At 44.2% G+C, this 13,819-nt stretch overlaps 1 protein-coding gene across 4 annotated transcripts in view; it reads left to right on the top strand.

Annotated features, from left to right (window-relative positions):
* The first annotated feature begins 1,412 nt into the window (after positions 1-1,412).
* The window catches only part of PRPF3 (pre-mRNA processing factor 3), a 36,009-nt gene continuing 23,602 nt past the window's right edge, over positions 1,413-13,819 (top strand). The window contains exons 1-7 of one of the 4 annotated variants that reach the window (XM_032267465.1): positions 1,413-1,537; positions 6,008-6,197; positions 6,861-6,991; positions 8,856-8,951; positions 9,629-9,775; positions 12,423-12,506; positions 12,704-12,924. In XM_032267465.1, coding sequence (XP_032123356.1) covers positions 9,758-9,775; positions 12,423-12,506; positions 12,704-12,924 — 323 coding nt within the window. In that variant the 5' untranslated portion in view covers positions 1,413-1,537; positions 6,008-6,197; positions 6,861-6,991; positions 8,856-8,951; positions 9,629-9,757. The other 3 variants (XR_004265247.1, XM_032267462.1, XM_032267463.1) reach the window with 3 other exon arrangements.

Raw genomic sequence — 13,819 nt, 5'->3', positions numbered from 1 at the left:
ATTACAGACCTAAGCCACCACGCCGGGGCCTAAAATCAGTTTTTAGAAACACGTTTCTCTATAGGAATTGAACCAGACTGTTAGAAGCACTAAAACAAAATAAATTTACAACAACCCTGAATCGTCGAAACTCATTAACTCATTCAACAGACTTTTTTGAGTTAATATTTTGTGAGACATTGGTGTTAGAAGCTGTCTGTGTATTGGGGCGGGGATGGGGGAGGAACTGATTTGTGAATAAGTTGAGCAGCATGTTCAAGCTCCTCCAACTTGTTCCTTCAGAGCCAGGCTTTAACCTGTTAAGTCATGCTGCCCCATCAGGGAAGGTGGGCTTGGTATGTACATTGTATCTTTAGATACAAAAATCTCCTCCCTGAAGGAATTTGAATAACCTCCTTGAAGAACAACTGCATCTTAGTGAGCCTACCACCAAGACAACATTTTGGAATTTTAGTTTGCATAGTTTATAATCTAAAAATAATGAAATTTTTTCCATTTCTTATATAAGAAATTGTGTCATGATACTGCACATTCTTTTTCCAAACTACCTTTGCCCATACACATGTTGTTAGGAATCACTGATTTAAAGGGTCAGTAGGCGTCGGGCGCGGTGTCTCACGCCTGTAATCGCAGCGCTTTGGGAGGCCGAGGCGGGAGGATCACGAGGTGAAGACATTGAGACCATCCTGGCCAACATGGTGAAACCCCCGTCTCTACCAAAAGTACAAAAATTAGCTGGGCGTGGAGGTGCGTGCCTGTAGTCCCAGCTACTCGGGAGGCTGAGGCAGGAGAATCGTTTGAACGCGGGAGGCGGAGGTTGCAGTGAGCGGAGATCATGCCACTGCACTCCAGCCTGGCGACAGAGGGAGTCTCCGTCTCTAAATAAATAAATAAAGCAACAAATAAAAATAAAAGAGTCAGTAGGTTAGAACCTCATTTTGAAGAAAAGGAAATGATGGAATGAAGAAAGGAATACTGGTAGGTCTCACTTGTCATTTATTGAGCACAAAGCGCTGGGATTACAGGCGAGAGCCACCGCGCCCGGTCTGAAACCACTGTTACTTTACGGAGAAAAGGTTAAGGAGGGATGGCCAATTTTAGTGATCAAGACTGAAAGGGTTTACTTTCTATCGGAAAGGCTGTGTTTGAACACAAACGCGGAAGACTCGCTCTTCGTTCTACTCGAAGTTTACTTCTGCGCAATTATTTTCCGTAGAAGGAAAACGCAAGTAGCCTAATTCCCACTTCAGGATGTTAAATACATTAACTTGGCAGAAATCTAGTTAACAGGTTTAAGCCCGGGAAACAGCAAGTAAGGAATTTGTTCAGGGAAACTTTTCGGTTCTGCGACGCATGCGCTCCGCCTTCAGGAAAATACGGCTGCGCGAATTGGCGGCCCGGCCCCCTTGGTCACGTGTTGGGAGACAGCGGCGTGGCGGCGGCAGTGGCGGTAACGACGGCAGGCCGTAGGGCGGTCAGAAGGTTTCCGGTTCCGGTGTAACGTTCGGGCTCCGTCTCAGGGGCTGAAGTTTGTGAGGTGAGTAGTGGCCCCGGGCCCAGAGAGGGTAACTCTGTTCCGCGCTGCTGTGGCGGGTGGCTCAGTCCAAGCGGATGACCGAAGCGGGAGGGTTCAGCAGGAAGGAGTGAGGAGTCCCCGGCTTGGTGGGAGAAGGGATTGGAATGAGATTGTTGAGAGGAAAAGGGCGGGGGCGGGAAGGAGACCGGGTGGGGAGACCAGCTCTGAGGTGAAGAGTTTGGGTAGAGCAGGGTGGAGTAAGAGACTGGTTGGAGTGACTGAGAGAGTAGAAATAGAAGATTGGGGGCTGCAGAGGGAAACTCGGGTTGTAGCAAACAAGAGCACGGAGTAAGGAATTCCTTCAGAAGATTGGATTTGGGTTCTGCTGCCTGCTCATTCAGAGGAGATCATCGTCCCTCACTCTCCTTCTGCACCCCCACGACCCCCGCACCTCGCAGTTATTCTTGAGCATTTGATTAGAGACAAAGCTAGTTACCGTTTGAAACTTTTTTGTCCATTGGCTGTTTCGTTTGCACATCATCTTATGGAGGTAACAGTAGCACCTCATTCATTGTTTTCGGTTTTCAAATTGCTTATACTTTCTAGCCTGTGATTAAATTCTAGTGAAATAAGACCTGTTAAGGAGAGGACTCTTGTTAGTGTTGCTCACTGTTTTGTGTATCCTCAGCACCCAGTATATTGCTTGACACGTGGTAGTTATTCAATAAATATTTATTGAATGAATTAAAATGTAAATATGGCAGTCCTTATTTTGTAAGATGAGTAAACTGTGGCCCCAAAGAATTAATTAACTTGCTCAAGGGCTTGTAAACGGTGGAGCTGTGTCCCAACTGTTCTCTGTGAGCTCTTGTTTTCACTTTGTATGACGTCTGGATATGCTGCCTTTGGACAATACATGAGTAATATGTAGAAATTGGTAGGCTGTACGTCTATCTCATGATGGGGTAATAGAACCACCATAGAATTATTCACATAACTTGTCGCTGAGGCAGAAAATCTTTCACTCTTAATTTTATCACTTTACTAGCTTCCTTTGGCTATACCAAAAGTGAGTCCACTATTTGGCAGCAAGTCTTAGAGACTCTCATAAAGAGGGTAAACCTACCAAGAATGTAGAAGTTAATCAGATTGGATTTTTTGGAGAAAAGATGTCTTAAAACATCTTGAAAGATTGATTTCCAGATCTCTGATGAGTGGCACTGCTGGGAATAGCCGAGTTTTGAAATTGAGGTCAGTGCAATTTATTGACTCCCATTTAGGCACTTTTTTTTTTTTTTTTTTTCCTCCGAGGAGTCTTGCTCTGTAGCCCAGGCAGCAGTACAGTGGCGTGATCTTGGCTCACTGCAACCTCCGCCTCCCAGGTTCAAGTGATTCTCCTGTCTCAGCCTCCGGAGTAGCTGGGATCCCAGGCGTGCGTCACCACGCTCAGCTAATTTTTGTATTATTATTATTTTTTTTTGAGACAGAGTGTCACTCTGTCACCCAGGCTGGAGTGCAGTGGTGTGATTTCAGCTCGCTGCAACCCCTGCCTCCTGGGTTCAAGTGATTCTCCTGCCTCAGCCTCCCGAGTAGCTGTGACTATAGGCACGTGCCACCATGCCTGGCTAATTTTTTGTATTTTTAGTAGAGATGGGGTTTCACCGTGTTAGCCAGGATGGTCTCGATCTCCTGACCTCGTCATCCGCCTGCCTCAGCCTCCCAAAGTGCTGGGATTACAGGTATGAGTCACTGTGCCTGGGAATTTTTGTATTTTTAATAGAGATGGGGTTTCACCATGTTGGTCAGGCTGGTCTCAAACTCCTGTCCTTAGGTGATTCACCCACCTCAGCCTCCCAGAGTGTTGGGATTACAGGTGTGAGCCACTGCACCTGTCCTTTTTTTTTGAGACAGTTTTACTCTGTCTCCCAGGCTGGAGTGCAGTGGTGTGATTTTGGCTCTCTGCAGTTTCTACCTCCTGGGTTCAAGTGATTCTTCTGCCTCAGCCTCACCAGTAGCTGGGATTGCAGGTGCCCACCACCTTGCCAGGCTAATTTTTGTATTTTTAGTAGAGATGGTGCGGTGGGTCATGCCTGTAATCCCAGCACTTTGGGAGGCTGAGGCAGGCAGATCACTCAGTGAAGAGATGGAGACCATCCTGGCCAACATGGTGAAACCCTCTCTATTAAAAATACAAAATTAACCAGGCATGGTGGTACATGCCTGTACTCCCAGCAACTTGGGAGGCTGAGGCAAGAGAATTGCTTGAACGTGGGAGGTGGAGATTACAGTGAGCCGAGATCTCGACACTGCGCTCCAGCCTGTCAACAGAGCGAGACTCTTAAGAAAGAAAAAAGAGCATATTCTTTTTTGAGCTGAAGGATCATCAAGTCACCTGATGGAGACCCTGTAGATTGAACATGATAATTACCTGTTTGCAGAATTCCCACTAGGATGACTATGACCACAGAGAAAAGTGACAGAACATTCTTTTTTTTTGTTTTGAGATGGAGTTTCGCTCTTGTTACCCAGGGTGGAGTGCAATGGCGCGATCTTGGCTCACCGCAATCTCCGCCTCCTGGGTTCAGGCAATTCTCCTGCCTCAACCTCCTGAGTAGCTGGGATTACAGGCACGTGCCACCATGCCCAGCTAATGTTTTTTGTATTTTTAGTAGAGACGGGGTTTCACCATGTTGACCAGAATGGTCTCGATCTCTTGACCTCGTGATCCACCCACCTCGGCCTCCCAAAGTGCTGGGATTACAGGCTTGAGCCACCGTGCCCGGCCCAGAACATTCTTAAGGATCATGAGATTTAATTTAATATCCAGGATGACTGACCTGGATAATCCCTCTTTTACTTGCATATCTTGAAAGAAGGGAAGCCTGACATGGTGCGGTGGCTCACACGTGTAATCCCAGCACTTTGGGAGGCCGAGGCAGGCGGATCATGAGGTCAAGAGATCAAGACCATCCTGACCAACATAGTGAAACCCTGTGTCTACTAAAATACAAAAATCAGCTGGGCATGGTGGCGTGCACCTGTAGTCCCAGCTACTTGGGAGGCTGAGGCAGGAGAATTGCTTGAAGCTGGGAGGTGGAGGTTGCAGTCAGCTGAGATTGCGCCACTGCACTCCAGCCTGGCAAAAGAGTGAGACTCTGTCTCAAAAAGAAAAAACAAGAAAAAGCAAAAAAGAAGGGAAGCCTATGTAAGTCAATGAATGCCTGCATGGAAATAGGGAGAATGGAAAAGCTGGCCCCTGGATGGGCTTTTTTAGTTTTGTTTTAGTGTTACTATGTTTGCAAGTCCTTGTTGATATGCCAGGATCAAGAAAGAAAGCCTCATTTCTCAGACTTAGCTTATTCACAGAGTTTATTTATTCCACAGGTTTCATTGGTCAACTTAAGAGTTAGAGTTAAAAATCAAATGGGACTGGGCACGGTGGCTCACACCTGTAATTCCAGCACTTTGGAAGTCCAAGGCAGGTGGATTACAAGATCAAGAGATTGAGACTATCCTGGCCAACATGCCTTTACTAAAAACACAAAAATTAGCATGGCGTGGTGGCACACACCTGTAGTCCCAGCTACTTGGGAGGCTGAGGCAGAAGAATCACTTGAACCCGGGAGGCAGAGGTTGTAGTGAGCCAAGATTGCTCCACTGCACTCCAGCCTGGTGACAGAGTGAAACTCCGTCTCAAAAAAAAAAAAAAAAAAAAGGAATCTCTGTTTTGAGATATAGTTCTTGGGGAAAATATTTGCCTTCAAATGAGTTGGAAGAACTTGTCTAGGGATTGAGACTAGGGGTGGAGAATGCATTCCTGATGTATTAACATTTCCCTGGATCCACTTTAATTTTTTTTTTTTTTTTTTTGAGATGGAGTTTTGCTCTTGTTGCCCAGGCTGGAGTGCAAGGGCCATGATCTCGGCTCACTGTAACTTCCACCTCTCTGGTTCAAGCAATTCCCCTGCCTCAGCCTCCTGAGTAGCTGAGATTACAGGTGTTCATCACCAGGTACAACTCATTTTTACTTTTTTTTTTTTTTTTTTTTTGTTTTTTTTTTTTTTTGTCAGGGTTTTTTGCAGTGTTGTCATCTTGGCTCACTACAACCTCTGCCTCCCGGGTTTAAGCAATTCTCCTGCCTCAGCCTCCTGAATAGCTGGGATTACAGGCACACGACCATGCCCAGCGAATTTTTGTATTTTTAGTAGAGGTGGCTTCACAGTATTGGTCCGGCTGGTCTCGAACTCCTAACCTTGTGATCCACCTGCCTTGGCCTCCTAGTGTGCTGGGATTACAGGCATGAGCCACCACGCTTGGCCTCATTTTTTGCTATTTTTAGTGGATACGAGGTTTTACCATGTTGGTCAGGCTGCTCTCAAACTCCTGACCTTAAATGACCCACCTTGGCCTCCCAAAGTGCTGGGATTGCCACCACACCTGGCCCACTGTAGTCTTTTCTTATTCTCTAACTTGTCTCTTTTTTTTTTTCAGGTGTAGTATTGAGTCCTGTTTGAGCTATTCTCTTTTTCCTCAAAAATGGCACTGTCTAAGAGGGAGCTGGATGAGCTGAAACCATGGATAGAGAAGACAGTGAAGAGGGTGCTGGGTTTCTCAGAGCCTACAGTGGTCACAGCAGCATTGAACTGTGTGGGGAAGGGCATGGACAAGAAAAAGGCAGCTGGTATGTACCTTTCTGCATCTTTTGTCTTAACTTACAGGGTGATCCCAAACACTGCTTTGAACTTCCCCAAAATTCTCTCTGTTGGGAACATCTCAAAAAAGGGCAGACCATATTTTATTTTCATTTGTATTATAATGCAAGTAGCCTAAATAATAATTTTCCTTTTTCTCTTATTGCTTATTTTTTATGTTACTTGTGATATATTTTAAATCTTCCTTTGGCTACCATACTGAGTCACCCAAGTTAGATTTACTTAGGAAATATGCTAAAGTCAGATAGGCATATTCAGTTATTCAGATTGACATCTCAACATATAAAAGTCTTTATGAAATACATGAAAAAGCTTGAAGGAGGTAGATTTTGTTAATGGTAGTCTCCTACAGCTTGCTATTTGGGAAAGGTTAGGGTGGTTATTCATCTTAAACTTGATGTTCAACCTAAACAGGTTGTTCTGACTGACTTCCCACTCTAAAAAATTATAACTGTATTTTCACCTCAAAGGGCAAGGTCATTCACTGTAAGAGAGATGGGAATCCTGCAAATAACTTAAAATTTGTTTCACTCCTAGGAATGAAATTTCAGTGTTGGTACCTGTTCTAGGCCTAGTATTAGACTATATACTCTTATCTTTCCAATCCTACCACCGCCTTTTTTTCCTGTCAGATCATCTGAAACCTTTTCTTGATGATTCTACTCTCCGATTTGTGGACAAACTGTTTGAGGCTGTGGAGGAAGGCCGAAGCTCTAGGCATTCCAAGTCTAGCAGTGACAGGAGCAGAAAACGAGAGCTAAAGGTAGGTTACAATTTACTGTCTAATGAGCTCAGGACTGTTTTGAATGGTAACAGAGTTGCTGAGCTTACCAGTTCACACTTTGATATCCACGATTTAGAGCACCAAATGTTCAAGAGAGGTACTTAGACATTAAAGTAGAAGAGGTGAATTTGTGTCATCACCATCTTACAATAATGAACTACCCAAGTTCATGGGTTGAAGTATCCAAAGAAATAATTGGTAGCTTTGTCTTTTTTTTAGATAACAGGAGTTTTGGTTCTCATCTTTCTCCATATTTACTTTTTTTTTTCCTTCTTACTACTACCTATAAACTGATTGTTCTAAGATTTTATGTTTGATTTGAGGCCTATAAGTTGTTTCAGAATGTGACTCCACTGGTACCTAAGCTGTAGACCTCATTGATGTCTCTTTGTAGAGGTTTCTCTGCAACGCATTTGTAGATAGAATACGAAAAAGTAACTATTATTTATTATATTCTTGAGAGCTTACCATTTGCTGCATGGCATATTGCTGGTCACCTGGTGCCATGAGTGAAACACTTGGAAGAGTTGTCAGTGCCTCCTTAACTACTACACTTTTTATTCTGTATTTGCTGACTAATCCTGGCCTCTTTCAGTATTAGCAGTGTCAAGTAGCCTATCTTTCTACTCATTTCCCAGTATCTCTCTTTAGTAAAAAAAATTCTGTGACTCCTATGAAATCTTCCAAAGTTCTTTTGATACCTTGGCTATCCCATTGCTTTTTGAATAAGTAATGTCTGATTGCTCCCCTGGGCAGGCTATGGAACAAGAAAAACCAGAGAGATGTGTGCCCTTTGTGTTTAGAGCATTGTAGGGTGATCAGAGAAGGAGAGATAGTCCTGCATTAAAATAATTTGCAATTTGCCAAGCACTGTGGCATGTGCCTGTAATCCCAGCTACTTGGGAAGCTGAGGCAAGAGGATCTCTTGAGCCCGGGAGCTGTAATTTAATAGAGCAGAGGTACCACAAAATATAGTATATAGACCTGTATTATAAAATCTGAGTAGCAGTTTCATGTAAATTTTAGGGTTGGCTATAGAATTTCAGACTTATGTTGAATTTTGTTATATTTAAGGGGGAATGAATGATCCATGTATACACAGATCTATATAGTGATGATTATGTCATAATTGGGCATACTTCTTTTTTTTCTTTTTGAGATGGAGTCTTGCTCTGTCGCCCAGGCTGGAGTACAGCGGCATGATCTCGGCTCACTGCAACCTCCACCTCCCAGCTTTAAGCAATTCTCCTGCCTCAGCCTCCTAAGTAGCTGGGATTATAGGCACATGCCACCACCCCTGGCTAATTTTTATATCTTTAGTAGAGACGGGGTTTTACCATGTTGGTCAGGCTGGTGGAGACGGAGTTTTACTCTTGTTGCCTGGGCTGGAGTGCAATGGCGCCTCCTGCCTCAGCCTCCGGAGTAGCTGGGATTACAGGGATGAGCCACCATGCCTAGCTAATTTTTGTATTTTTAGTAGCGACGGGGTTTCTCCATGTTGGTCAGGCTGGTCTTGAACTCCCAACCTCAGATGATCCGCCTGCCTTGGCCTCCCAAAGGGCTGGGATACATTGAACTCCTGACCTTGTGATCTGCCTGCCTTGGCCTCCCAAAGTCCTGGGATTTACAGGTGTGAGCCACTGCGCCAAGCCAGTAGGGCATACTTCTATATGAGTTCTGAGGGCATGCTGTGAATGAAGTGACTACATTGGGTGGGATTAATAAAAATGGTTTATTGAAGGAGGTATCTAGATAGCCTTGGGATACGGGTCCCATTTTTGGTCCATTCAAGTCCCCACCCCACACAATATATTATGGGAGAGTCCTTTTTCTTGAACTGTAGGAGTTCCAGGAAGCGCTCGCCCCTGGCTGAGGATATGTCCTTGCAAAACACGAGCCCTCCTAGTGAAGAGGGGATGTCACCCAAAGCCTACCACCGGTGTGTACATTTGCTTTTTCCCATTGTCCCTTCCAGTTGGCCACTCTCGGTCCTGTTAAATTCACCTTGCAAATTAGTCATCATATTTGAGTTCCCATCGTTTGATGAAAACAAGGTGTTAATGGGGATTACTGAAGAAGAAAGAGAAAGCCCCTTTCCTGGAAGAGCTTAGACTTAGTTGGGAAAACTATACTAACATTGAAATACTTAACACCTGGCAAACAAAATATCAGCAACGTAATTTAACCTAATATGAACCAAGCTCTTAGGTGCTAAGACAATGTGAAACAAAAGTTTGATCACAGTGGGGTGAGCTTATAATGAGGAAAACTTCTTGTAGGAGGTGAGTTTTAGGCAGGATTTGGAACAGGGGTTGTGGAAAAGTTGAGAGACATTATAAATGTGGGCAGTAGCATTTGCAAAGACCTTGAGATGGGAACATTTATAAGAACATGGGAATGAAATTTGTTTGACTGGATTAGGAGAATGTTGAAGTTGGGTGAGATGGTCCACTTGGTGGAGAGTCTAGTAGACCCTGCTCCTGGCAGGTAGCTATTTGCAAGGTTGTGTCATATTCCCCTGGGAAAAGCCAGAAAATGCTGGTAGGGGCTAGGATAATTATTTCCTTCTCCCTGTGGGGAGGGATACAGCTTTTCTTTCATCTTGGGTTCCCTTAGGAGGTGTTTGGTGATGACTCTGAGATCTCTAAGGAATCATCAGGAGTAAAGAAGCGACGAATACCCCGTTTTGAGGAGGTGGAAGAAGAGCCAGAGGTGATTCCTGGACCTCCATCAGAGAGCCCTGGCATGCTGACTAAGCTCCAGGTTAGTAATTAAGGACTGGAAGCAAAGTGGTTTTGTGAGTTAAAGAAGCAAAGGGTGCATGGGTCTGTATTTATTGTGATTTCTTTTTTTTTTGAGTTGGAGTTTTGCTCTTGTCGCCCAGGCTGGAGTGCAGTGTTGCGATCTAGGCCCACTGCAACCTCAGCCTCTCAGGTTCAAATGATTCTCCTATCTCAGCCTTCCTAGTAGCTGGGATTACAGGCACTCACCACCATGCCCTGCTAATTTTTGTATTTTTAATAGAGATGAGGTTTCACCATGTTGGCCAGGCTGGTCTTGAACTCCTGACCTCAGGTGATCCGCCTGCCTCAGCCTCCCCAAAGTGCTGGGATTACAAAGTGCTAGGCGTGAGCCACCATGCCTGGCTAATTTTGTGTTTTAAGTAGAGATGAGGTTTCTCCATGTTGGACAGGCTGGTCCTGACCTCAGGTGATCTGCCCGCCTCAGCCTCCCGAGGTACTGAGATTATAGGTGTGAGCCACCAACCCTGGCCAACTTTGTACTTTTTTTTTTTGGGGGGACAGAGTTTCGCTCTTGTTAGCCAGGCTGGAGTGCAATGGCACAATCTCGGCTCACTGCAACCTCCGCCTCCTGGGTTCAGGTAATTCTCCTGCCTCAGCCTCCTGAGTAGCTGGGATTACAGGCACACACCACCATGCCCAGCTAATTGTTTGTATTTTTAGTAGAGACGGGGTTTCACCGTGTTGACCAGGATGGTCTCGATCTTTTGACCTCGTGATCCACCCGCCTCGGCCTCCCAAAGTGCTGGGATTACAGGCTTGAGCCACCGCGCCCGGCCTGTACTTTTTTTTAACAAGAAGTATTTGTGTTTTCTCAATTGGCATCGTTAAATAATTTCGATACCACATAGACAGTAAGTGTTTCTTTTACCATTTAATATGCGAAGGGTGTAATAGAACATATGCATACATATAGATGGATGGATTTGCATATATATGCTATTTATGAAAGGAAAGAAACGGATGATTTTTTTTTCTGAGGAGTATCTCTCTGTCGCTTAGCCTGGAGCGCAGTGGTGCAATCTTGGTTTACTTCAGCCTCCGCCTCCCAGGTTCAAGCAATTTTCCTGCCTCAGCCTCCCGTAGCTGGGGCTACAAGCATGCACTACCACGCATGGTTAATTTTTGTATTTAGTAGAGACAGGTTTCACCATGTTGACCAGGCTGGTCTGGAATTCCTGACTTCAAGTGATCCACCTACCTCGGCCCCCCAAACTGCTGGGATAATAGGTGTGAGCCACTGTGCCCAGCCTGTTTTTGTTTTTGAGACAGGGTCTTACTCTGTCATCCAGGCTGGAGTTCGGTGGCAAGATCTTGGCTCACTGCAACTGCTGCCTCCCGAGCTTGAGTGATCCTCCCACCTTGGTCTCCTAAGTAGCTGGGACTTCAGGCCACCATGCCTGGCTAATTTTTGTATTTTTTGTAAAGATGAGGTTTTGCCATGTTTCCTAGGCTGGTCTTGAACTCCTATGCTCAAATGATCTTCCTGCCTCAGCCTCCCAAAGTGTTAGAATTGCAGGTGTGAGCCACCACGCCCAGCTGATGATGTTTTTCATGGAGAATGAGGATGGAAGTACTCACATGTCTTTTGTAATTTTTATTTTCTTATTTATTTATTTTGAGATGGAGTCTCCCTCTGCTGCTCAGGCTGGAGTATAGTGGCATGATTTTGGCTCGCTGCAACCTCCGCCTTCTGAGTTTAGGTGATTCTCCTGCCTCAGCCTCCTGAGTAGCTGGCATTACAGGTGCTCACTACCATACCTGGCTAATTTTTGTATTTTTACTAGAGGCAGTGTTTCACCATGTTAGCCAAGCTGGTCTTGAGCTCCTGACCTCAAGTGATTCACCCACCTCAGCCTCCCAAAGTGCTGGGATTACAGGTGTGAGCCACCGTGCTGGCCCTTTTGTAATTTTTGAATTTTGAATATATCACCTACTCAAGAAAAAATGTTAAAGACAATTATTTAAAAATATCTTGAAGCACTTTAAGAACAGGTCCGTTTTGCAAAATGCAAGAGAAGTTGTTTGGTCACACCCCCAAAGCTTATCATTCCGAACTTTTTAGGACAGAAGGTATTTATATAGAGACTAGGGAGCAGGTCTTTGCACCATCTTGTTTCCCAAGCTAGTAATTCTAGTACTTATATCATGATTTTAAAAAGAAATTTTAAGTATAATAATTTGTGTAGGTTCTTTTAGGTTTGCATGCATTATTTAAGTGGTTACAACAGACCTATAAGGTAGGTACTGTTTTTCTCCCTTTTAGACACTTAGGAGGTTTACAGACTAAGTTTCTTATCCAAGGTAACAAAGACATTCACTGGCAGAGTTAAGACTCAAGCTCAGATTTCTCTGACTCCAGAGTCTCAATCATCACACTCTGTTACTACCTAATATGCTAATCTTGCCTTAGGAACATGGGTTGAAAAATTCCAGTGCTTACTTATCTTGACTAAATTTTCTGTCCTATAATGCAGGCAGAATATGGTATACTCATTCAGAAAATTTTAAGTCTCTAGATTTGAGAGCCTTGTGGGTTTAGAAACCTGAATGGGAAAAATAAAAAGGAGAAATTAACAGTTTTTCAATTTTTTTTTCCTGGAGAGCAGATCAAACAGATGATGGAGGCAGCAACACGACAAATTGAGGAGAGGAAAAAGCAGCTGAGCTTCATTAGCCCCCCTACACCTCAGGTATTGTGTCTAGATTACTCTGCAAAGAATAATCTTTTGCACAGAATTTCTTGCCATCCACTCAAAATGAGAGACCAGAAGAGGTGACTGCATGTTTCACTTCAAAATCATTTACTACAGTCTACCATGATGTGTGTATGTATGTGTATCTGTCTGCCTGTCTCAATTCCTCTGATTTCTTTTTCTCTGTCTCATAGCCAAAGACTCCTTCTTCCTCCCAACCAGAGCGACTTCCAATTGGCAACACTATTCAACCTTCCCAGGCTGCCACTTTCATGAATGATGCCATTGAGAAGGCAAGGAAAGCAGCTGAACTACAAGCTCGAATCCAAGCCCAGCTGGCACTGAAGCCAGGACTCATTGGCAATGCCAACATGGTGGGCCTGGCTAATCTCCACGCCATGGGCATTGCTCCTCCGTGAGTGTCTATTTCATGGAATACCTTTTCATTTCTGAAGTTTGAGAAGCAATGAATACCTTTGAATGTTACTGATCTGGGGAGTCCCAGTTTCTCAGGCTTGTAATCCTAGCACTTTGGGAGGCCGAGGTGGGTGGGTTACCTGAGGTCAGGAGTTCGAGACCAGCCTGGCCAACATGGTGAAACCCCTTCTCTACTAAAAATACAAAAATTAGCTGGGCGTGATAGCGCATGCCTGTAATCCTAGCTGCTTGGAAGGCTGAAGCAGGAGAATCATGTGAACCCGGGAGGCAGAGGTTGCAGTGAGCTGAGATTGCGTGCCACTCTACTCCAGCCTGGACGACAGAGCGAGGTTCTCTCAAAAAAACAAATGTTACTGATCCTCTTTTTCCAGAGACCCTAGATCATTTCTCACAGTTTCATATTTCTTATGTTTGATTGATTAACCCATTGAATTTTTTTCTCTTGGCTTCCTTGTTGCAGGTGTATTATCTTCTTATGATTGATGTAACTGAGATTAAGGTTATTCATCTAATACTGGAGCTAGGAATAGAGCCAGGTTTTCTTCCTGGTTTCAAACTCAGATTTATCCATTAAACCACATTGTGTGAGATCAGATCTGAAGTTCCTCTGCAACTGGTCAAAGATGTTACAGTTTTTTTTAGCATCTGCAGTTGATCTGGCATTGCATGCCTGACTCAAGAATTCAAGGATAAAGAAAGGATTATAAATTCATATAATTTATAAACTCATTTCATTTTATTGCCCTGTATACTGAAATATCCACTTTGATTTTTTTTTTTTTTTTTTTTTTTTTTACGATTTTTTTTTTGTTTTTTCCCACGCTGGAGTACAATAGCCCCCTATCCCGGCACACCGACCCCCCCCCCCCCCG

The sequence above is a fragment of the Sapajus apella genome, unplaced genomic scaffold (genome assembly GCF_009761245.1).
Source record: "Sapajus apella isolate SASKATOON/1434 unplaced genomic scaffold, GSC_monkey_1.0 scaffold169, whole genome shotgun sequence".
NCBI classification, from domain to species: domain Eukaryota; kingdom Metazoa; phylum Chordata; class Mammalia; order Primates; family Cebidae; genus Sapajus; species Sapajus apella.
The sequence above is the reverse complement of the archived record's forward strand: the minus strand, read 5'-3'. Positions and strand labels throughout refer to the sequence as shown.